Below are 26,204 nucleotides of genomic sequence, written 5' to 3' on the forward strand. Positions count from 1 at the left end.
GGAAAAGGCTGCAGCAGAGATGCGCTCGATCTACTGAGTTGCATGTCTCTGTGCTGGTGGAAGGTACGGGTGTATGATGTGATGGATCTTCCTGACCGTCCTCACCCTTGGAACTGGTCTGGGGCCACAGGGTGTTGCTCTCCTGCATGGAGGGCCTCGATCTGCTCATGCCTAGAAAATAGAGAATAGAGTTTTAGTTGATGAGCATAAGCTATTTCAAACTACATATGACTCACTGTGATTGTCAGGATTTGACAAAGTGAATGAGCTGTGATCCGAACTAGGTTGTCAGGAGAGGCCAATTTCCTCATTCCCACAGGAGCAATTCCTGTCCTCCCCAGCAAGGTCGGCTGAAGCCTCCTTAAATTCAATGAGTGTAATGACCTCAGCCGTCCTTCGCCTGGTCTGGGCTCTCTCATCTTTGTTGTGTGCCATTGGCCTGTATGAAGTCGAAGAAAGATATGTGACCAGTGCAGTTGGAGCAGAGGTTGGGCGAGATGCTTGCCCCCTGTGTGTGGCGGGCCCACCTCAGAAGGGCCAGAGGATGACGCGTCAGCAACATGATAGATGGTATGGTAATAATGTAGAAGTGCCTGTGAGAGAATGAGTGTGAATACCCTGGCAGAGAGGATGAGATTATTCATCCACTTCCTGAACTGGATGACACTTCGGGGATGGTTACCAGTCACTCTGACCTTGGAAGCAATGGCCTTCCAAGCAGGAGAGATGAAATTGCTCTGCTTCTTGGAGCCATCCCTTGAGGACAGGACATGCCTTTATGCCGAGGATCAATGCCTCTCAGGCCTGGTGACTGAATTGTGGTGGAGCGTTCTTCTTGATGCTGCTTGCATTTTGCTTATGGCTTCCTGACATGTCGAAGGGTCTTGTAAAAACAGTTGGGCTGCAGAGAGTGAGATGTATGTGTTGGACTGGCAATTAAATATGTCGCCAAGACCTTCAAACATGTCAGTTGACAGCAGGCAGACAAATCTGCTCTCGACCCACCAAGTGATTCTGCCCAATACTCACCGAAGCATAATTAATGAGCTTACAAGCGAAATCGAGCGTGAGCTTCCGCCATTCTTGTCAGTGGGAAGGGTACTGCCAGAGACACCCGCCATCGCAATTAGTTTCTGAAATTCCGCACAAAGTGTTGGGACATAGAGGTACTCATTACCGGAAGGTGAGGACAGGGGATTCCTGGGGGCAATTAGGTTACTGCGTGATAGGTCAAGGGTGGGGTGAGTAGGGAGGGCTGGAGGTTTCTGGTCCTCGAGGAGAGGGTGCTCACAGTTAAAAGGGTGCTCCCCACCTTCAATCCAAGATCGAGGTTTGAAAATATTTCTGGTTCGCACCCTGAGCTATCTGATGTCCGCCAACCTAAAAATTGAGCCTGGGTGAGTAAAGGCCCATATGTGGCAACTTAAAGGCCTTAACTGGTGCAAGGGTGGGCTTACCCCACTGTAAAATCTGGTCCAGGTTGGGGCAGTTGGAAGCCCAGCAGGAATTTCATCCATGAAATTTCACGTACTGCCTATTTCAAAACCTGCCCGCGAGGGGGTAAAAGTAAGGCCACGAATACATATTTCACAATAACTTGACTAAACGTAAGCACAAAGTTATCTTTTGCTTCCTTGTGCACCTTCATTGATTTTCTTTTACTTGAAAGCTTCATGTTTCTCAGAAGCCTACATTCGGACTTAATATTCTTGTCCAGAGTTATGACCCTGTTAGTTGAAGGCAGATTCTGCAATTAGAACATATGCTGTGTGCACAGATGCCCAGGATGCTTCAGCAACATTATTTAGCTGAACTGATGCAATGCGTCCCTGAAGTCTCAAACACTATCAGTTTGATTTTTTTCAAAGTTATTTAAAACAAAGTTGGAGGACAAATTTTAAACACATCATTCAGGTAAAGCTTAGATTGAATGTTTTTTGTAAAACAGCTGCTCTCTGCTTGAAGGAGATAGCAGAAACAGAGGCTGACTTTAAAGCTGACAAATAGCACTGATTAAACACATGGTATCTTCTGTTGTTGCTGAGAAAAGTCAAATTGTATCTTTGTGAATTTAAAAATGAGTTGAATACTAACTCATTAATGATGAATTGGAATAAATTTTCAATTAAACTTTTAAATAAAAGCAGGTTCATTTTGTACTGCAAAAAGCATGTCAAGATGATAGACATGTATAGGAGAAGAGAAAATGTGTGTGTATAGGAGAGAGAGAGATCCTGGGCAGGCTTTTCTGTCCCAACGCACCAGATTTCGGAGATTCTCCATTTCGCCAGCCGGCCAATGGGGTTTCCAAGGGGCACCATGGTGGTGCAGTTTATTAGCATCGCTGCCTCACCCCGCCGAGGTCCCAGGTTTGATCCCGGCTCTGGGTCACTGTCCGTGTGGAGTTTGCACATTCTCCCTGTGTTTGCGTGGGTTTCGCCCCCACAACCCAAAGATGTGCAGGGTAGGTGGATTGGCCACGCTAAATTGCCCCTTAATTAGAAAAAAATGAATTGAGTACTCTAAATCTATTTTAAAAAAGGGGTTTCCCATTGTGGGCAGCCCCACGCTGTCGGGAAATCCCCGGGCTGCCGGTGCAATGGAGAATCCCGACAGTGGAGCATCCAGCCCCTTGTCTATTTCCTGAATGGTTCTAGACATCAAGACATTGCTGTTATCCCCTGCAACTCCCATTGTCCAATTATTGGTAACCCCACTACTACCAAATTCCAAGAAGAAATTAAATCTCGCAGTTCTCCAATCTAACTGCTACCAAATTGTTGGTTTGCCCTTTGTCATACTGCCAAACATGAGAATGTTACCAAAGTTGCCAAACCCAACACCCTTCTACAACCTCACAAACCACAAATATTAAATTATGAAGATGCCGGCGTTGGACTGGGGTGAGCACAGTAAGAAGTCTTACAACACCAGGTTAAAGTCCAACAGGTTTGTTTCAAACACTAGCTTTCAGAGCACTGCTCCTTCCTCAAGTGAAAGTGCTCCGAAAGCTAGTGTTTGAAACAAACCTGTTGGACTTTAACCTGGTGTTGTAAGACTTCTTACTATTAAATTACACATACCTACTCACAATTTGAATCAAATTGCCAAAATCGACCATGTCCTTTTTGACTTTTGTTGGTTGAATGAAACACTGATCATTTTATAATGTTTGTTCTCCAAATACTAATGTCTAAATTGTCTTCCTACAGTACTGATTTGTGGACATGCCTTCACTTGGTTTTGAATTCAAATCTGTTACCTGATACTAATTAAACGTTGATCGTGATCAAGTTAAGGGACAAGTGGGCTGGGAGGAGAAAAGAATCAGATTCCAGAACTCAGCTGAATTCATGTCTTTCTGAGCAGTGTCTCGATGATGAGGCAATATACTTTCTTAATGTGCTCTATGTAGGTCATCTCTTCAGATGACAGCCTTATTACTTATTCACTACTAAAAACACAGTTTGGCATTTTGGCTGCTGTAGCTCTTGATCGTGGAAAGATAGTAGTTTGCATAATTTTTCCGGAGTGAATGTAGGATGTACCTAGTGAGATTGCGACATTCGGTGAATTGGAAAATATTTTTGTGATCTTCCCTTTCTTGTAAAACAGCTGTGAAAGAAACCTTAGGTCAAGGGATAATTCTTCAATTTACTACTCCTAAGTCTGTACAGCAAATAATAAAAGGTCAATGCTAATTGACATTGAGTGACAAATATAGGAGCTGGAGCACGTTTCAAAATTCGCATGGCCTTCTTTTCCATTTACTGTGTCTAATAATGAGAATCTTTTGTTCAGCCTGATGGTTACCATTGCCTCTTCAGAATAGAGGCTGTCTTTCAAAGCCTCTTTGCAGACTCTTCAAACAGTCTCCATTAAACATCTGTTAAAATAATGGAAAAATACAGAGAAGAAACCTATCTAAGTTCTGTGCTGTCAGGAAATGTCTCAATGATAAATGGAGGTCGACTCAGGCCTGCAGGACTGTGATGTGTGCCACAAGAGTTTATATCAGTCGCTCAGGCTTCTGTGAAAGGTTATTAGAGATGTTCAGAACAAACGTTGAGGTAGAAGCTTCTTAAAATTGATGCTATTAGAGAATGCCCTGAACTAAACTCAAACTGGTGGTATCCTTTTTCACTAGCCTATGGGCGGTATTTTGTTTTAACAATCACATTACTGCAGCGACTGGGGAAATTATATTTTGAAAAATCCACCCGTTTCAAGTGATGTTATCAACCACAGCGGCTGTAAAGTGCAATGTTGTTTTTTTAAATGGGTTAAGTGTTCAGAGAAGACTTGGTAAAGCTGTGGAAATGGTTTAATTTAGGCTCAACAGAAATTCATGAACAGGGGAGCAACAATGTTTGTAATGGCATTATGATCAAGAGTGCAAAAGGATACTTGCATTATAAGGGAAACATTTAATGGTGCTACATTCATCCTGGTTTTATTTCCATTTAAATTTTATAGCACAGGTCGATGAGCCCTGCAGGGGGTTTTGGCCTGTGCGCCTATCAGCATGATCAGCAAGGATACGGGTGAAAATCTGGGCATAACCTTGGCATAAATCAATTTAGGAAATTTGAGGCCAAATTGTTCACCAAAATGTTTTTTTCATATGAGGTTCTTCCGTAGAACCTGATCCTGGCCTTACACAATGTTCCATATGGAAGTAATCTGAAGCAGAAAGCTTGATAAATATGTTTTTCTCCCTCAGTAGTGAAAAGAAAATGAGGTAAATTGTCATGCCACCATCAATGAGCCCCAGGCCCACCAAAAAGAGGTCAACTAACTAAGCAGAGATCAGGAATAAAACTTCCATCTTCTGTATCTGCATGTATCAGATATTTGTTGAAGAAGCTCATTGATCCATATGGGAGAGTCTTCAATTTTAGTTTCATGCTGAATGCTTAAGTTATTAATTTTTATTTACAGGGTATCTTCTCTGTTGTAACTGCAGATATCTTTTAAATGTACTCTCCACAGAAAATAACTGTGCCTTTGCATTGCTGTTTAATAGGCTTCTGCAGTAAAATGTGAGACTTGAGTATGTGCAGTATGAAATCGAGCACTGATGCTTCTCAAGAACAATGTTGTGTCGTTTAGTGCTCTGGTGAGCATGTCCAACACTTCCATAATGAGGGAAAGCAAATATGAATTAGTGTCAAACCTTTGCTCGAACTCACAGTTGAGGTTCCTGACATTTTACCACCAGGTTTATTGGAGAGAAGTGTATATGTGGTCCCGTCCCTCACTTCTTCATGCAACTAAAAAAGCAGCAGCTCCATTGTTATGTCCAGTAAAAAAATGGAGCTTATACACCTTCTTCTTGTCATCAATTAAGTCAACATCAAGCAAATCCATTGCTAAAGTCATACGTTACAAAAGGCATAGATTACAAAAGCAATGAGACCATGTTGGAGTTGTATAGAACTTTGGTGAGGCCATAGCTGGAGTACTGTGTGCAGTTCTGGGCATCACAGTGTAGGAAGGATGTGATTGTACTGGAGGGGATGCAGAGGCCTTTCACCAGGATGTTGCCTGCGATGGAACATTTAAGTTATTAAGAGAGGTTGGATAGGCTTGGGTTCTTCTATCTGGAGCAGAGAAGACTGAGGGGCAACCTGATCGAAGTGTACAAGGTTATGAAGGGCATGGACAGAGTGAATAGGGAGCAGCTGTTAGTTAAAGGGTCGGTTATGAGGGCTGACAAGTTCAAGGTGAGGTGCAGGAGGTTTAAGGGGGATTTGGGCAAAACCTTTTTTACTCAGATGGTGGTGGTGATCTGGGATGCACTGCCTGGGAGGGTGGAGGGTGGTCAATGTTGGTTGCCTCACATCCTTTAGAAAGTACCTGGATGAGCACTTGGCACTGTAGCCACCGAAGTTGGCCACTGCTCGACACAAAATGGAGAATTGAAATGCATGCAGGGAAAACAGGACAATGTAAGGAAAACAGGCAGGCTGCAGAATCTCCCTGTGTATTCTGTCTGCAAAGAAACCAGACAGCACTGAAACTAACAGTTGCGCATATTAATTGAGCGATTCCCGGTGATTCCCGGGCACAATGGACACAATCGAGAATAACAAAGGTCAAGCCAGACTCTTCGGTGCCAGCAGGAGTCCCGGACAATAAGTTACAAACAGCCCCAAGAACCGCCCAGCGATCGGGAAACAGCCCCAGCATTGGGGAATTCAAACCAATGGATTGGTATGAGGTCCAATCGATTGCAAGCAGGTATAGGGTCCGCCCAGATGGGCGCGAAGCCCCTGTGACCTATAAAGGCCAGATCCCAAGTTTAGCTCGCTCTCTTAGCCGGCCCTCCCAGCAGAACACTTTTGCAGCAGCTCTCTAAGAACTTAAACGTGAGAAGGAGAGATCCGGAAAACAGATACACCGACAAGTAAGTGTCCAACCAACGCTCGCTATGAGAATAGACACTCCTGACTCCTTAGCCAGTACCAACTGAGAAGCCTGCAGTCTCAGGACAGAACAAGAGGCCATTGTTCCCTGATCTAGTGGGTTCCCTGATCGAAGATAAGTATTGGCTTATAGTGGTAGGAATAGTTTAGTCCACTAGTATTAGTTGCATGAGTATCGATTTACCGTGTAAATAATAAATGTGTTTGATTGAACCTTACTAACTGGTGTATTGAGTCATTGATCTGAACTTGAACTTGAACCTCGTGGCGGTATCATAAGGATACCTGCCGACTCTAGAGCTAAGGAATAAAACAGAGCCAATTGAGTGTAAAGCACACTCACCAGAACGAGCAACAGAACGTCTTAATGTTCAAGGCTATGGACCAAGTACTGACAAATGGAATTGGGTAGACAGACCAGGTATTTTTCATGCATCGGTGCAGACTCGATGGGCCAAAGGGCCTCTTCTGCATTGTATCATTCTGTGATTCTATAAGGTCAGAAATATTTCAATTCACCTGCTGAAATTAACATCCCTACAGGATCAAGTGATATTGGCCAGGAAATTTCTCCCACTCCAACAATGTGTCAATGGGGTTTTCACAACTTTGCCAGCAAAGTAATAATACCAAGGAGTGAATAATGCTTTCCAATTATTGCAAAGCTGTGCTTGTGGTTTCACTCTATTCATACCTTCTGCCATCAATGCCTCGCTCTCAGAGGCCTCTGTTGCTTTTCCATCATTATGCAGAACAGACCTTAGGTCTATAGCGGTAGCAGCTAGTCCTTCTGAGCAAGCTGCAGGAGATGGGGGGGGGGGGGGGGGGGGGGGAAGAGTCGGGAATGAGCAGGCCCAAAAAGCATTGGTGTTCTGACAACAGCATCAGTTTGGATAAGGTCTCTGTAAGATTTAAAATCTTTTCTATAAAATTATGAATAAGATCACTATTAAACTCTAGAAATTCCATTACTACCTTCGACTATGTGCCAGGTTGTTCCAAAATTTGACATTCAGATAATGGAGAAAATTTACATTCTAGCTTATACCAGTGTGACTTAGAATCACAGAATGATTCAGCTAACTAATTTGTTTCACTGCCCTGCTCTCTCTCCATGACCCTGAAAATAGTTTCTCTTCGCACATTTATCCAACTCCCTTTTGAAAGTGACTATTGAATCTGTTTCCCCAACTCTTTCAGGCATTGCATTGCAGATGGCAACAACTCTCTGCATAAACAATGCTTTCCTCATGCCACTTCTGGATTTCTACTGCGTTATGAATAATACTTCTGTCATAAGCTCCTTTTGCTATTTAACTTTAGTTTCCATGGGCGCGATTTAACAGAAACGTTTCTATGTGTCATTTCAGGTGGGTTTGGCTGGGAGCTTCTCCCGGCTCTGTTCCCCACCGCTATCAACCATACTAAATCATCGTTTTGGGCCCTGAGCAGTTTCTCCCTTAGAATTTGTTTCATCACTGGGGAACTGAACCCGCTGACCAGAACGGCTCCTCAAAGATCGGACAAGCATTTTGAAAGCTGGGGGGACCCCACACCCGCCACCCACCATGGGCAATGTCACGCCCCCCCCGCCCCTGCCACACATAGACACGGGTATTCCCCCACACACATGGGCATTACCCCACACATCCTCAAGTGAGAACACCCCGCCATAGGGTCGCTGAGTGCCCCCACTTTTCAGGCCTTCTCACACCCCCTTTAGAATCACCCCTTTCAGGAACCCCATCTTTCACCTTTCCCAATCCTCTAGAGACCCCTTCATACCCATATTTCACCCCCACCCTTCATAATCCCCATCTCTCCTTCGTGGGCATGGCCCCCCTCAGGCCCTAACCCTTGGCAATGCCACCCTGACAGGCTGCAGGCATGTTGGCCATGGCAGGGTTGCAGTGCCCAAGGTGCTCGGGTGCCAGTGGGAGAGCCAGGCTCCCACCCTGCCCTGTTCCTGACCACCCAAAAGAGTCTGTAGGTTAAAAAAAATACCATTTTGCTTTAAAATCATGACAAACACTGTTACTCAGTATAACAAAATGCATTGGTCCAGCATTGAAGATAATCTGCTGCAGGTTAATACCAGCACAATAATTATATCCACATTTTGAAAATATGACATTCTGCAATTAGTGTTTTAATAAAATCTGTTGGAAATTGAAGCTGACCTTGAATACTAACTAGAAATAGCAGGACAATATATGTTTCTCAATTCTCAGTTGCAAGGAACATTCAGCAGATAAGTTTACTTCGCAATGCTGCGTAATTAAATGTTACTCTGCTCACATAAATATAACTCGAGATATTGCAAAATGGAATTTGAGACTGACCTTTGGTAGGGGCTTAAAATGAGCAGATTTCATTGAAAAATAGTGTGGCTGTAAAAACGACAGCCGATTCACTACGGCGCATTTTATGCTTCTGCAGAACGGAACATTTCAAAACAATTTCCAGTCCAAACATTACCCAGTGTGTTTGAAAATATAGTTATACCTTTGTTGAGCATTTATGCTCGTGAAGATAGATTTCAAATGTGTTGATAAATGTGAAGAATAGTCCAGCTTTGCACTTTGAGCCCTAATTAGTGAAGTGCATAAAAGGGAAAGGTAGAATTTACTGTGCTTTGTGTCTCATAGGGATAGAACTCGCACCACACACAGGCCACATTAGATCATTCATGAACCAGTTGGATTATTTTAAACACGGTAGCTGCTTTTCCGATCAATACCGGGTCTATATGATCTATTCCATGGATGGCACAGTGGCTAGCACTGCTGCCTCACAGCACCAGGGACCCAGGTTCAATTCTGACCTTGTGTGACGGTGTGGAGTCTGCATCTTGTCTGTGTGGGTTTCCTCTGGGTGCTCTGACTTCTTTCCACTGTCCAAAAATGTGCAGATTAGGTGGATTAGCTATGCTATATTGCCAAAGGTTAGGTGACGTTATGGGGATAGGGCGGGGAAGTGGGATTGGGTAGGGTGCTCTTTCGGAGGGTTGGTGCAGACTCGATGGGCCGAATGACTTCCTTCTGCACTGCAGGTATTCTATATTCTAACTGAATTCAACTTCAGAAGTGATCATATTCTGGGCTAGCAATCCAATGCAGCACTGTGCATCCATGCAGTTTGCTCACTAGAAGCATCGACTATTTAAAGTGGTACCACGATTACTATTGAACAAGACTGCAACAAATCATTACTGGATAAATAAAACAAGACTATAATTAGTGCAATTAGATTTAAACTACATTTTCAAAACACTTCAAACCTATATATTAAAAGTTATTCAATCAACACTCCCGCATTAAATTTATATAATTGAATAGAATTGCTTCCAAAGAACCTCTGGAAATGAAATCAGAGTTGCATTTCTTTGGCAATATGGATACCAAACTATGTCCACCTTTCTGATAGCCCCACAGTTTGGTTTATATCAGGATGCTGAATGCAAAGTCCATAGAACTGATATTGGTTGGTGTTACCACAAACTCATCAATTTTGTTCAGGAGGTTGATTTTGTACTGAAACGTGGAGATTGCTTTCTTCCTTAAACGTGTTTGCTGCAATAGTTAATGTGAAGTAGTGCGGGCGCAACTAACACTACATAGGGGCTGGGATTCTTTGATCCTGGGGCTAAGTGCTGACGCTGTCGTAAACGGCGGAGCGTTTTACACCGGCGTCATCTGGTCCCTAGGATCAGCATTCCTGCACCGCACAGGGGGCCAGCATGGCACTGGAGAGCCTCACATTGCTCCAGCTGCCGATTTGGGCACTGCGGGTCCGCACATGTGTGCTATGGCCGGCGCAAGTTGGCGCATGAGCGCTATGGCCGGCGCGAAATCGCGCCTGCGCGTGGGTTGCCTTCTCCACACCAGCCCCGACACATGGCGGAGAGCAACAGGTGCCCGGCGTGGAGGAACATAGGCCCACACTAGGATAAGCCCACCTGCTGATCGGTAGGCCCCGATCGAGGGCCAGCCCACCGTGAAGAACCCCCCGGGGACGGATCTCCCCTTCCCTCCACCAGGCTGCCCCCCCGCAACATGAACGCTAAGGTCTCGCCGGGTAGGACCATACAAGAACAGCGCCGGCGGGACCCGGCCAAACTCGGTGGGCACTCTGCCCATCATGCGGGGAGATTCGTGTGAGGGGGGTGGGGGGAGGCCGTGTTGAGCGACCCCGACTGGCGGCAATTCTCCGGCCACCGGCGAATCAACGGACTGGCGTCAGGTTGATGGGAAATGTTCTGACTGGTGTCCAGTTACTAGTGGTGTACCAAAAGGATCTGTTTTGGGGCCGCTGCTGTTTGTCATTTTTATAAATGACCTGGAGGCGAGCGTAGAAGGATGGGTGAGTAAATTTGCAGATGACACTAAAATTCGTGGAGTTGTGGACAGTGCAGAAGGATGTTACAAGTTACAGAGCGACATAGATAAGCTGCAGAGCTGGGCTGACAGGTGGCAAATGGAGTTTAATGCAGAAAAGTGTGAGGTGATTCATTTTGGAAGGAATAACAGGAAGACAGAGTACTGGGCTAATGGTAAGATTCTTGGTAGTGTGGACGAGCAGAGAGGTCTCGGTGTCCATGTCCATAGATCCCTGAAAGTTGCCACCTAGATTGAGAGGGTTGTTAAGAAGGCGTACGGTGTGTTAGCTTTTATTGGTAGAGGAATTGAGTTTCGGAGCCATGAGGTCATGTTGCAGTTGTACAAAACTCTGGTGCAGCCGCATTTGGAATATCGCGTGGAGTTCTGGCCGCTGCATTATAGGAAGGATGTGGAAGCATTGGAAAGGGTACAAAGGAGATTTACAAGGATGTTGCCTGGTATGGAGGGAAGATCTTATGAGGAAAGGCTGAAGGACTTGAGGCTGTTTTCGTTAGAGAGAAAAAGGTTAAGAGGTGACTTAATTGAGGCATACAAGATGATCAGAGGATTAGATAGGGTGGACAGTGAGAGCCTTTTTCCTCGGATGGTGACGTCCAGCATGAGGGGACATAGCATTAAATTGAGGGGAGATAGATATAGGACAGATGTCAGAGACAGGTTCTTTACTCAGAGAGAAGAAAGGGCGTGGAATGCCCTGCCTGCAACAGTAGTGGACTCGCCAACACTAAATGCATTTAAATGGTCATTGGATAGGTATACGGACGATAAGGGAATAGTGTAGAGGGACTTTAGAGGGGTTTCACAGGACGGCGCAACATCAAGGGCTGAAGGTCCTGTACTGCACTGTAATCTATGTTCTAGAACGGCGTCGCGTGAATCACGCCCCCCCCGCCCCCCCCCCCCCCGGGCGATTCTCTGATCCGGCGCGGGGTCGGAGAATCTAACTCAGGGAATTCGGACCATAAGACGCTATTGACAGTACTAAGTGAACATGTTTGCTACTGCAGTCAGTGCTGAATAGTGCAAACTGTAACCCAACACCAGTTAAGGTGATTAGGTATCCCTATCTTTTTATTTAAAAAGTATATACAAGGCCAAACAGTATAAACACTAATTTTGTGTTGGAGAATAACGTAATGAGTCCAAACTACTGAGTGAACACCTGTTTCTGTTTCAAACAGACGGGTCTCTTAATACACTGACTGGCAATTGTGTAATTAACTATAATGGAAATGGTAATGTTTAGTGTTTTTTGACCAATTTAAACGATTGCTCAATTTAAACGGAGTCAATTTAAGTGACGGGGACTGTATCGTGGTGGATTGGTTTAAAGCAGATTATGTCAAATATGTCATTAGCTAGATATATGAACATACGTATATTTAGTGAAGCTTCACCACTGAAAAAAACAGGTGATAACTGGCACACTTTCCATTTCTATTTATGTGTTGGACAACATTTATCCCTTAACGCTATCAGAGAATTTGTCCCATTGCTGTTTGTGAGATCTCATTCTGTACAATTAGCTGCTGCATTTCCTTACATTAGAATAGTGTATAAAACATTTGGGATGCTAAGGATACAAAAGGTGTTATATAGGCGTATCAGCAGATTATTTTATCAGGAAAGGTTGGTCAGATTGGGTCTGTATCAATTGGAGTTTAGAAGAATGAGTTGTGATTTTACGGAAATATTCAAGGTCCCTGATGGGACTGGGCAGGGTGGATTTCCCATTGTGAGAGAGACTAGAATTAGGGGACACAGTTTAAAAATACGAGATCTCCCATTTAAGTTGGAGATGAGGAGAAATCCTTTTCCCTCAGGGGGTTGAGACACTCTGGAACTCTCCTTCCCAGAAAATAGTAGAGGTGGGATCATTGAATATTTTTATGGCAGAGGTAGATACATCCTTAACTAACAAGGCAGTCAAAGGGTATCGGGTTAGGCAAGAAAGTAGCATTGAGGCCACAATCAGATCAGCAATTAGGTTATTGAATGGCGGAGTGCGCTTGAGGTACCAAAAGGCTACTCCTGCTCCTAATTTGTATGTTTGGGTGTACATGCAAATTTCTTTCTTTTCCCTCATATTTTCATTTTCATTCATTTCATATTTTGAGAGTTTGCCAATATGGTAGATGAGGGCAGTGCAGTTGACATTCTCTACATGGACTTTGACAAGGTACCTCATGGTAGGTTGTTGCTTAAGGTTAAATCTCACGGGATCCTGGGTGAGGTAGCCAATTGGATACAGAATTGGCTTGATGACAGCAGGTTGTAAAGGATTGTTTTTCAAACTGGAGGCCTGTGACCAGCAGTGTGCCTCAGGGATCAGTCCTAGGTTCACTGTTTTTTGTTATTTATACTAATAATTTGGATCAGAATTTTGGATGCATGGTTAGTAAGTTAGCAGATGACACCAAGATTGGTGGCACAGTTGACAATGAAGACGGTTATCTAGGATTGTAATGGGATCTTGATCAATTGGGCCAGTGGGCCGATGAATGGCAGATGGAGTTTAATTTAGATAAATGTGTGGTGATGCATTGCGTTTTGGTAGATCGAACTGGGGCAGGACCTACCCAGTTAATAATAGGGTGTTGGGGAGAGTAGAGGAGAACAGGTTCATAGCTCCTTGAAAGCGAAGTCACAGATGGACAGGGTGGTGAAGAAGGCATTCAGCATGCTTGGTTACATTGGTCAGAACATTGAATACAGGAGTTGGAACAGCTTGCGGAAGTTGTAAAAGACATTAATAAGGCCACACTTGGAATACGGTGTTCAGTTCTGGCCACCCTATTATAGAAAGGATATTATTAAACTAGAAAGACTGCAGAAAATATTTACGAGGATGCTACCAGGACTGGTTTGAGTTAAAAGAAGAGGCTGGACAGACTGGGACTTTTTTCCATGGAGCGTAGGAGGCTAAGGGGGTGAGCTGATAGTGGGCTATAAAATAATGAGGGGCATAGATAAGATAGATAGTCTACATCTTTTCCCAAAGGTAGGGGAGTCTAAAATTAGAGGGTACAGGTTTAAGGTGAGAGAGGAGAGATACTAAAGTATCCAGAGGGGCAATTTTTTCCACACAGAGGGTGGTGAGTGTCTGACTGAGCTGCCAAGGGCAATGGTAGAGGCGGGTACAATTTTGTCTTTTGAAAAGCATTTAGACAATTATATGGGAAAGCTGGGTGTCGAGGGATATGGGCCAAATGTGGGCAATTGGGATTAGCTTAGCGGTAAAAACTGGGCGGCATGGACAATTTGGGTCGAAGGGCCTGTTTTCATGCTGTAAACATTTATGGCTGTATGTGCAGAATTTTGAATAGTTGTGAGCCAATGCTCAATGCAAATTAAGTTTGAGGTTCCTGAAACTATTTTCACGCAAGATCCTCAAGAGCTAGGAAAAGTGGTATGTTCAGCTCATTACTCTGAGCAGAATTTTCATCAGGTTGCTGAGTAAAGAGGACAGTGGGCTGAACTACTATGACCACAGTCCTCATTAATGAAAACTGCAGTATTTTAAAGCAAGTAGCAAATCACTAGATGCCTCATTTACCAAATTAGAAATGAATGTGAATACAAAGGACAATTGCTGTCAGCATTTAAAACAAATCTAATGGTCTGAATTTCATTCGATGGCAAAGGGTTAGACTTGAATTTTTAAAGAAAACATGTCTGATTTTTGCACTGGGAAAACTGGGAAAAGCGGTGGGAAAACAGGAGGAAAACATCAGGTGCTGTGCCATTGACCATGTACCTGACAAATTTCTTTTTTTTTTATTTTTGAAATTTATTTTTTAATTACATTTTTTTATTTTTTTTATAAATTTAGAGTACCCAATTAATTTTTTCCAATTAAGGGGCAATTTAGTGTGTGCAATCCACCTACCCTGCACATCTTTGGGTTGTGGGGGTGAAACCCACGCAAACACAGGCAGAATGTGCAAACTCCACACGGACAGTGACCCAGAGTCGGGATCGAACTTGGGACCTCGGTGCCGTGAGACTGCGCCACCGTGCTGCCCGATACCTGACATAATGTGAACTGTCCCTTTCCTCCATGATTTACAGGCAGACAGTGAGGCATTGGTGGTGGTGGTGTGTGGGGGGGGGGGGGGGAGACTCGCTCCACTCGCCGGAACTCCTCAGTGCAGGGAGAGTTTGGGATGCCATTTTTAAATGGCACCCAGAACCTTTGACCCCCTGACACGACCCCAACCTCAAATCCCAACCCGCCTATAAATGGGTCCTCGGCACCCTCAGGGTCCAAAAACCATTGTGTGCAAAATGCCAACTTGGCACTTTGGCAGTGCTAGCCTGGCATCCTGGCAGTGCCCCGGCCATCTGGCAATGCCACCTGGGCATTGTCAGGCTGGCACTGCCAATGTGCCCAGATGATACCAGCTGTGCCAGGGTATCACCCTGCTCATAGGGCATATACCTGGGGGCCGCCGATCCCTGGGAGACTCCCACGGGTGCATTTGTGGAGACCAGTATTGAACGGTGCTCGCCCGAGATCTCTAAGGCGAAGGGGATAGATCCCAAAGCCTTGGTTACCTTAGGGAACTGCATAATAGAGAGACTAGCTGAGCGGGCTTGACATCGCAACATCTCACGAGGTCGGGTTAGATCCAGTGAGGTGTGGCGAGCTGGATAGATTCCAGGAGCGCTGCCTCCCGTCCTTTAACAGTTACCTTGTGCGCGCTGCTTTTCGGGCCCAGCGTGGTCGGTAGATCGCGCTCGGTATCTCTGACACTGCACTGAAATGGATAATCCCAGCGCAGAGTTTTATACTCAAATCTCTAGAGTGGAACAAGAAGTTGTCAACCCTGTGGTGTCAGTGACAAAATCAGACATGTTTTCTTTAAAAATTGAAGTCTAACCCTTTGCCATCGAATGAAAATCTAACTTGATGGCGATTCACTTGTCTGATCACTGACATTTTAGCAGGGCATGACAATGATAATTTGTATCACCAATGCTTTGATAATAAATTGAAACATTTGCATCAATGGCAGAGCATGTTCTCTGACTGCTCCACCCGATTCCCTAGGGCAGGTCGTATAACTACAGTGTAGAATTAAGTTCGCCGCACAGTTAAGACCACATTTATTTAGCTTGAATGTCTTTGTTGCTTATTGAATGGTAATAACAAATCCTATGTGGTACCAGAAATGAAAGTAATTTATTGTGACTCTATTATGTTCAGAAAGAAACAGTTAAAATCAGGCATAACCTGAGCTAGGAAAGCCAGCTCCCCTTATCCGTATTCTTTTCAGACACTACTTTACTCAGTGTGATTAATTCAGTACTGATGCTGCAGTGTTTTTTCCCATCTTGCTCGGCTCCGTGTTACTGCCGCTGCAAAGTCACTTAAGATGAAAAATGTAAATGCTCTGGGAATGCAACCACTCTGAAGGCTTTTCCCAGCAAAATGGTAGCGAGCTAACAAACATACAAATATATGAGACATCTGTGGGATTGCATCAAGGTTCAATACACCTCCAAATGTACCTCCTAACTACCACACTGATTGGCAGCAATAACAGAGGCGCTGGAAACATTTGTCACAAATACGATTTTCACCTTGTGGTCTGGGTATTCAGATCAGCCCACTCAACGGGTAACTGCCCAATTGGTATTTCATTCATTTCAGGATGGAGTAATTCAATGTTAGGAAACTAATGAAACCTATAATTGCAACAAAATACTGGAAGCAAGACTGTTTTGAAATAACAGGAATCATCCAAGACAAGCCTCTGCAACGTGGGTTGACGGTACGATGGTACGGAGGTTTACTTGGTGAGAAAAAAGAATTGCTCAAGAATAGCGAAACATTTAGCAAGGAAAAGGGACAAATTAATCCAGGTTAAAAGCCATGAAGGATTTGAAAACTCATGGTGTAGACTGAGTGCTGTGAAAAAATGTCAGAAAGAAATCTGTGCATTTGGAAATGTATTACATTGAGGGGATAAAACCACTTCTGTACCGAATGTCCAAAGCTCATACATTGGCCCAGACCTTGCAGTCTCTGGAGCATCAGATCCGCCGTGCTGACCTCCATGGGAATTGCCCAGGTTTGAACTTCTGACAGGCAAGTCCTCTCCTCTCCGGGACCTTCAACCAAACTCTCCGATTCTAAGTTAGAGTTGAAAACTTTGGACAGTTCCTGTGACATAGCTGAATAATTACCCAGGAAATATTAGACAGAAAAACCCTTCTCTAATGCCTGGGTAACTACAGAACTGATGCCCCAATCACTCACACTGACCTCTGACTCCACCACGGCAACTTGATTACCTCCACTGAAAGCATCAATACCGCCCAACATGCCCTGACTATCCTCCGACCAGACCACTTGATTACCCCACCGCGACCAGACCTCACAGATTGGCACGGTATCACAGCGGTTAGCGCTGTTGCTTCACAACGCCCAGTGTCCCAGGTTCAATTCCGGCTTGGGTCACTGTCTGTGCGGAGTCTGCATGTTCTTCCCAAGTCTGCATGGGTTTCCTCCGGTTTCCTCTCAAGTCCTGAAAGACGTGATGATAGGTGAGTTGGACATTCTGAATTCTTCCTCTGTGTACCTGAACAGGGCCATAGTGAGGCGACGAGGGGCTTTTCACAGTAACTTCATTGCAGTGTTAATGTAAACCTACTTGTGACAATATTAAAGATTATTATCTGATTACCCTCCACCATCTGACGACCCCTCCTGAGCTAACCTGACTAACCCCCCCGATCCAACTACCTCTACCCACCTAACCACTCACCCACCTGCCACCCTACCACTCCACCCACATGCCACCCTACCTCTCTACCCACATCATGCTAACCTTCTTCAACCTTACCCAATTCCCTCACCCAACATCCCCATTCATTCATTCATTCGCTCACCCATTCACTAACATTGACAATGGACCTTCAAACGTAACATGCGACAGCAAGTGAAAAATGAAAGAGGGCGTGGCTTGTCTTTCCCCTTACACTCCAACACAGCGATGGAATTCTTTGTGGGACTATACACTCTGGGTTTCGGAAGAAGCCGAGTTGGGAAGACCCAGCCAAAAATGAGGGATGCCGTTGGGGTGCTGAAAAGTTTGAGTGGAGCAGCAAATTGCCAATCACTACCGCTTCACACAAGATCCAGCTCATTATATTAAAAGGTAAAAGGAACTACATAGTGAAGAAGTAGCTATTTAGTGGGTCAGATAAAGACTACTATTATATTTTGGGGTCTATACTTTTAGACTATTTTCTCATCTTAGACCACACCCACAGGCAACTTATCAATCCCTCTACGAGTGTATTTTTATCTACTCAGTATCTAGATCATCTTCAGCCAGCTGAGGGACTGAGAAAATATTGTTACTGTACTTTGGCTTATTAACATCACATGCCTTCCAGTCATTTTCCTTGTCCGCAAAAGGATGTAAAATAAACATTTCATCCAAGACCTATAACAGCCAAACAGATTTATTAAATAGTAAATGGATAAGTGAACAGAAATAAGACACTGGCATGAATTGTGAGCCCGTGTTAGCCGTCAGCAAGAATAGCGACAAAGGGGCAAAATCCCACCAGAGTCAGGAAGCTCGATTCTCACTGGCGCCATAGTGTTTCCTGATTTTCCATGTTCCTCACCAGCATTACAACATCTAATTAGCAAGCCCCTCTGCCAGGACTACCCCCCTCCCCCTCACTGAATACTAATTGCGTGCCAGCGTACGATTTACAACAGCAGCTGTATAAAAATGAGACCTTGGTGACCTCACGTCCGAAGGGGATATCGGAGATGAGCACTCAGGTCACCATCGCCCTCCAGGATGTAAATTGAAGAGGGGGCACTGGAGAGGACGTGGAGTGCCCAGATAAGTGAAACTCAGTGGGGTTGAGTCTCGGCATTTGAGGGGCGAGGGGGTTACTAACGACCCTTCATTGCTGTGGATCTCTGGATTTAGAACATAGAACAGTACAGCACACTACAGGCTCTTCAGCCCACGATGTTGTGCCAACCATTTATCCTAATCTAAGATCAACCTAACCTACACCCCTTCAATTTACTGCTGTCCATGAGCCTGTCTAAGAGTCGCTTAAATGTCCCTAATGACTCTGATTCTACGACCTCGGCTGGCAGTGCATTCCTCACACCCACCACGCTCTGTGTAAAGAACCTACTTCTGACATCTCCCCTATACCTTCCACATCCTTCCGATAATGTGGCTGGTGGGCAGATAGCGTTTCTCGGGTCTCCCTTACTGAGCTTGTGTCAATATCTCCACTGAGGGATTGCTTTTCTCAAGTGGCAGCTGGAAGTGGGTGGGAGTGGGTGAAACACAGGGTCAGCACAGAGGGCAACTGTAAGGTCCCTGGGTGGGGTCCCATGAATTGCACAGGCAGAGTGTGGGACTCCGACAAGGGAAGTTTGAGAACGACATGAGGGCAGAAGACTCTATTACAGGGGGAAGGACGAGTGCACTCAGAATTAACCCCCACCCTCAGGCTGTAATGTGCATCCTCAGGGCATGAGTGCTCTGGAAGGGCAAAGCCACTGGTTATGGAGGCTAGGCTATTAGGGAATAAAGTCAGGGTGGCTGGCTTATCAAGCTGGGAGGCTCTTTTAATCTGCAGCCCATGAGAGCAGGGTGAATGGGGGTATCATCGAAGGCTGAGGGTAGCTGAAAATTGCTGTCTTAACATGCCTCAGGTGTGCCTCACCTGCTAGAGGGAAGTCAGTGGCCTAATTGGTTCCCTGACCCTGAGCTGGAGACTTCGCACAATCAATGTTCTCGCGGGAAATCGTGCCCTCGATGCTCCAACAATTCTCCGGTCCGCGGAAAATCGCTTGCCCGCGGATTACGCGGCTGAGGGGCCATTGACAGAGGCCACCCCAGCCATTCCCCGGGCAAAACTGTCCGAGATCCCAACGGTGTGGTTCTAACCACGTATTGCCGGTCGGGAACCTCAGGTGGCGGCTCCGGACCTAGTCCGCGGCCGCACTTGTGTGGGGCAGGGGGATCGAGCACCTGGGAAGCCTCATGGGCGGCCAGGGCAATAATCAGGCAGCTCGGATCCGCGCCATCCCGGGGGGGCCTACATTGTCGATGTCAGTCCGCGGTCCGAGTCTGCCATGGCGCACGGCACGGCCGCTAGAGGCCACCACCGTGCGCATGCGCGGACTCCTGACTGGAAGTGCGGGGGCCCATCTCCGCAGCCAGAGCTGCGAGAAGCACTCCGGGGCCCTTCTAGCTCCCTGCAGGTAAGTGAATCACTCTTGACTTTGTTAAGGAAGACATAGCCCCATTTTTGGAAAATCCAGCCCGTTCACTTCTTTAAAAAAAATAACTTTAGAGCACCCAATTAATTTTTTCTCCAATTAAGGGGCAATTTAGCGTGGCCAATCCACCTACCCTGCACAACTTTGGGTTGTGGGGGCGAAACCCATGCAAACATGGGGAGAATGTGCAAATTCCACACGGTGACGCAGTGCCAGGATCCCTGACCCTTTCGTGATGTATCATTTCTGCCAATTTGGTCAGTCTTGCAATGTATGAGTGTGCCATTAATTGGTACCCAGTAGTTAACACTTTGTGAGCTGAGCCCCCAAGCATTGAACTACAAGGCATACACTCACCATTCCATAACAGAGAGGTGTCAAGATGTTGCCAGTGATGCTAGGTGGGAGACTAACAGCGCTCATCAGTCATTCTGCTCAGGACATGATGGGTGGCAGCATCTTGTTCTCGCATGAGGTTAGAATGAAGGCCAATTGAATGCTGTCAACTGCACTCAATCCTCACCCTGGGGGAGGGGGGGGGGGGGATGCTGCTGAGGCTCTAAAGGGTCAAGGCGCTTATGTCAGGTGGAGTTGAGAGGAGGGGCACCTGTAGGAATATGGCCACTGTGTGATAGGGGAAGAAGTGAGGCTCATCAGAAAGGTGTTCACATAAGTGTGTGTGCATGGGTGGATATCCCAGATCCTGAGAGTACTTTGGATCAGTGCATTGCCAGGACTCCTGTATCTCCTGTTGGGTATCTGGGAACACATTGTTGTTGGTTATGGGTCATGTGATGTCTGGTGACATCAGTAGAGTGTTTGCATAAGCTTTGCGCAGATCACAATCTTGATTGTATGAGCAACACCCTTAACAAACCTTTCATCGTGTTTTACAAAAATCCAGAGTGTGGGCACCTCCTTAGCTTTTCTTTTTGTGGTAACAAAGAAATGTAACAGGTGGCCACATTAAAATTGGCCTCAAAATGTCTTCTGGGGCTATTGTGAGTAAAGCTGACTTTTTTTAACCTTGGCTTTTGAACCTTGATAGAAAGACAAAAAAAAACATGAAACGTCAGTGAAAACACACACTTCATTTTTGTCCCAGTTATGATCTCTCATTAGAATTTATTGGACTTTTAGAAGACCAGTGTGCAAATAATTGATATATCAATGAGCTGAAAAAACAAATCTAATTTTAGTTAAACTGTGGTCAGTGAGAATCCATGAATGCAGAGTTGCGTAGGTTGATAGCCAGGACTAAAATGTCTTCAAAGTTAAGGGGAAGGTGGACGTTGCTTCACAATTTCAAGTTGATCTCAAGGTCTCACATATAAAGTTGTTCGCCATAAATTTACCTCTGTTTGTAAATTAACTTGTAAAAAAGCAGCATAACAAGTTTATTAATAAGAAAGTTCAGTGTTGACTAACAAGAGTCTCTGCCGTCCAGGTAACGAATAGATACCTTGCATCAATTCAAAGCCACTTAACAAAGTCCTCAAATACAAACACTGCCTATTTTGCACCAGACATAATGCTTTGCCTGAGCTAATGAGCTAATGAAACTATTCACTGATTTTGAAGCAAATAATGGATTTTTGCTTTGTTGTATTAGATAAATAAATTAGTCTGCTAATTACCTTTTCAACACAATGTGGAAGAAACAAACAACCACACATATCTTTTACAGTCCAAGACATTTCAGACCAAACTCCATTTCCAGGATTTTTACCCATCCCACTGTGCTCTTTTGGGAGGACTCATAAAATGAAAGTAGGTGGTCAATTCAGTGGCTAAAAAACAGCCATCTTACTGGTGGGGGGATGGCCCCTCTCTACATGAGGAGATCACCAGATACATTTAGGAGGCCTCCTGGGGGCAGCTTCCTTTTTGGTCAGTCCATGGTTAGAGAGGGCCATGGTTATGGTTGCCAACATAGTGGGTTATCCCACTCAACGCCATGGTCTGCCTGTCTGACCGTGGTTTAAGTTCCAACTTACCTATGAGTAACCTATCCTCCCCCCTACAGCTGTTACAGCAACCACCGTGGTGCTGCCAAGGCTGCTGACCCTCTGACTGGGCTAGAGCCTCAGAGAGGAGGTGGAATCTTCAATTAGATGGAAGTCTGACGTTGATCATTAAATTGGCTGAATCTGGTAAAATAGTTGCTGTGGTCCCACTACCAAATGAGATTTTAGTTGTAACCTTGCTGAGGAATACCATAAGTGAAATCTAGATGTTCTAGTAAAACAAATGCCAACAAAATGATGCCAAATACAACAAGTATGAAATTTAATTCAAGGAGTGAGACATGAAATATAGAATGATGTGGCCAGGGAGAAGGTCATACAACTCATCAGTTTTGAGCCAACTCTCTGGAGGTGAACTAAATCCAGGTCAAGCTAAAGTTGAAGAAGTGTTTAAGGTGTCATCTTCTACTGACAAACAAGACATCAGTAAACCCTTGGAATGATCAATCATCTCTATTGGTTTTCCATGAAGTTGTCAGAGGTTGATGCTCCTACTGATGAACATGTAGCTCTACAATTTGATGCATCTGAATGAAGATTAGGAAAACGATAAATGCAAGAAAGAAGTGTATGCTTTAAAACAGTACATTGCATTGGAGGAAAGAATGGGAATGTACCTCATGTAAGAATATTATCTTGCGCCTTATGTCTCAAGGTCTCTGACATTTGAAATATATCTCTTAGCTATTGCCTTTGGTCTGCAAAGATTTAAGTGATATGTTTTGAAAAGAAAACTATGATGCAGGATTAGTGAACCTACATAGCTTCAGAGAATAATTTTCCAATTTCAAAAGTATAAATTTATTATTGTCTACCAGAGAGGCAAGGAAGATTTTTCCCCTTACATGTTAAATACAGTGTACCTACCTCACATAGCGGGAAAGACAGTAAATGAGAAAGTTATATAGTATGGATCCCTCCTGTTGATTCTCTTATTTACCATTTCTTTTACTTAATCATTATCATTTTTGATCCATGGATATTTAATGGACATATAGCTTTCAGGCGAGCAGAGGAAGTGAGGAACTCAAACGTTGCAAAACAATATACCATGGTGACGATTTAGATTTTTAACAGAAGAACTCAGACTTTCTGGCAACTGAGAGGTCGGGGGAATTCGGTTTGATTGGTTCGTGACCAATGGAAAGACCAAAGACGCTATTCTGCCCGGTGACATAAACTGATTGGTTTAGGTTAGGTAGGAGGTTTTTAGAGCATCCAGGAAACAGAGCTTTCCTGGACACCAAGAGAAGAAGCTGTGCATAGCTCTCTCTCTCTCTCTCACTTTCTCCAAAAAGGGTTATTTGTCTGTTTGTTTTGAATCTGAAGAGAAGTTTTGAGAACCTGAAGAATCTGCAGTGAAAACCATTACGGAATGAAAGCAAAAACACCCAACTGAAGACGTAGACTGAAAAGAAAGATGTACTGGAAGATGTCCATCTGAAACAGAGATTTTTATCTTTTCACTTCTAGTGATATTTTCTTTACCCCACTCTTTTCCCTCTGTGTTTGTCTGTCTTGTGTGTGTTTAGAGGGTGAGGTGAATTCAAGAAGCAAGATTTGGAATTAGGAAACAGTGAACCAATTGCATTTGCTGCAATCAATTAGTTATTGTTATTAATAAAATTTAATTATGTTTAAATTACAAACCTGGTGACTGTAATTATTGGGCCGCAAAAGACCAAAGACTTCACGTATACTTTAGGAATTAGGTGTTAATTTCAATTGTGTTGTGACTCGGAGTCAAGGGAGCTGGGATTGTCTCTAGTCCAGGGGTCATGACAATATTAATCGATGTAACGTTAGTGACTGAAAAAGCTCATAGAAATATCAATCTACAGTCCTAATTCCTGTTTGAGTGAGGAAGGAATGAGCACAGTTAGGATGCTTGTGGAGTAGGTTAAGATCTGAAGTAGCTGAAAATGACAAGCAATGGATGGTCTGACTCGAGAGATGTGCCAACCCCAGATTGCGACTTGTTTCTCTGTGAAAGATGAATGAAAGGATAGATCGTTATTCACGGGACTTAGAGCAGTTATGCTGTTGCATGTGAGAGAAGAGATAAGGCAGACAGCTCACTCAAGCCGCATCATATTTGACTTTAGGAAAGCTAGAGAAATGATTTACTGGCCTCTGTCAAATAAGGAGATTGAGAAGTATATTTGCTTCCAACTACATAAAAAAAGGAATTTTGTATTAGCCACTAAATATCAGAGAAAAACAAATGTATGATCTGTTTTAAGTGGATGAAAGCAAATGGAGATGATTAACCCAAATGCCTATCACATTAGTTTGAAATTAACAGTTTGACTGATGAAAAGAGAAATAGCTCACAGCTAATATGAAAGCTTATTTGGCATGCAAAGCATTAGATTGCAACAAACACAGGATCATCATCCAACTCAGATGTTTCCACAACAGTATAAGTTCAGTGATGTCTCCAGGTCACAACAGTCAAATACAAAGAGATTTTTTAGAGCTGTTAACATTACACTGGGTTTGAATGGGATGTTCAGAGCTTCCGGCCTCACTTTTCTTGGTGACGATTTGAAGCACAGAAACATTCTTTGAAACGTGAACCATTTCCTATCCTCGGATCCGTGATTTATAGAATTTACTGTGCAGGAGGAGGCCACTCAGCCCATTGAGTCTGCACGGCCCTTGGAAAGAGTACCCCACTTAAGGCCACGCCTCCACCCTAGCCCCGTAAACCCAGTAACCTGGCCTAACCTTTTGAACACTAAGGGGTAATTTAGAATGGCCAATCCACCAAACTTGCACATCATTGTTGGACAGTGGGAGGAAACCGGAGGAAACCCACAAAGACACAGTCTCCAAACAGATAGTCCCCAAGGCCAGAGTTGAACTGGCACTCCTGGAGCTGTGAGACAGCAGTGCTGGCCACTTGAGCCTGCTCTGCCATTCAATGAGATCATGGCTGATCTTTTGTGGACTCAGCTCCACTTTCCGTCCCAAACACCATAATCCTTAATCCCTTGATGCTTCAAAAAGCTATCTATCCTTATCTTAAAAACATTTAATAAAGGAGTCTCAACTGCTTCACTGGGCAAGGAATGCCATAGATTCACAACCCTTTGGGTGAAGAAGTTCCTCCTAAGCTCAGTCCTAAATCTTCTTCCCCTTATTGTGAGGCTATGCCCCCTAGTTCTGCTTTCACCCGTCAGTGGAAACAACCTGCCCGCATCTATTTTATCTATTCCCTTCATAATTTTATATGTTTCTATACATCCCACCGCATCCTTCGAAATTCCAACGAGTACAGTCCCAGTCTACTCACCCTCTCCTCGTAATCCAACCCGCTCAACTCTGGGATTAACCTAGTGAATCTCCTCTGCACACCCTCCAGCACCAGTACATCCTTTCTCAGGTAAGGAGACCAAAACTGAACACAATACTCCAGGTGTGGCCTCACTAACACCTTATACAATTACAGCAGAACTTCCCTAGTCTTAAATTCCATCACTCTAGCAATGAAGAACAAAACTGCATTTGCTTCTTAATCACCTGTTGCACCTGCAAACCAACTTTTTGTGACTCATGCACTAGCACACCCAAGTCTCTCTGCACAGCAGCATGTTCTGATATTTTATCATTTAATTAATAATCCCTTTTGCTGTTATTCCTACCAAATTCCAGATATATCACATCCAGATACCAGATATACAAGAGTGAGATTATTCATTACAAAAAAACATTCTTGGCATGTGGGAATCTTTTGCAAGGTTGGCATTTATTGTCCATACTGTCTTACCCTTGAGATAGTGAATGTTGGCCTTCTTATACCACTGCAGTGCATGTAGTAAAGGTATTTCCACAGTATCATCAGGTAAGGTGTTCCAAGATTTGATCTTGTGGCAATGAAGGAACGGTGATATGTATTCAAATCAGGCTGGTGTTTGACTTGGGAGGAAACCATTGAGGTGGTTTTATTTCCATGAATCCGCTAAGTCTTTGTCCTTCTGGATGGTGGAGGTCATCAGTTTGAGTCAGGCTGACAAAGAAGCATTGGCGTGCTGGTGTAAGTAGTACACACTGCCGCAGCCACAACACA

At 44.3% G+C, this 26,204-nt stretch overlaps 1 protein-coding gene across 13 annotated transcripts in view; it reads right to left on the reverse strand.

Moving 5' to 3' along the window:
- nckap5l (NCK-associated protein 5-like) overlaps positions 1-26,204 on the reverse strand; it is an 837,372-nt gene that overhangs the window by 11,796 nt on the left and 799,372 nt on the right. The window contains exon 20 of one of the 13 annotated variants that reach the window (XM_038789868.1): positions 143-171. The exons of the other annotated variants lie outside the window; for them this stretch is intronic. Within the exon in view, the coding sequence (XP_038645796.1) occupies positions 166-171 (6 nt within the window). The 3' untranslated portion in view covers positions 143-165. The remainder of the gene's footprint in view (positions 1-142; positions 172-26,204) is intronic. 13 annotated transcript variants of the gene reach the window in all.

This window comes from Scyliorhinus canicula, chromosome 2 (genome assembly GCF_902713615.1).
Source record: "Scyliorhinus canicula chromosome 2, sScyCan1.1, whole genome shotgun sequence".
Classification (NCBI taxonomy): domain Eukaryota; kingdom Metazoa; phylum Chordata; class Chondrichthyes; order Carcharhiniformes; family Scyliorhinidae; genus Scyliorhinus; species Scyliorhinus canicula.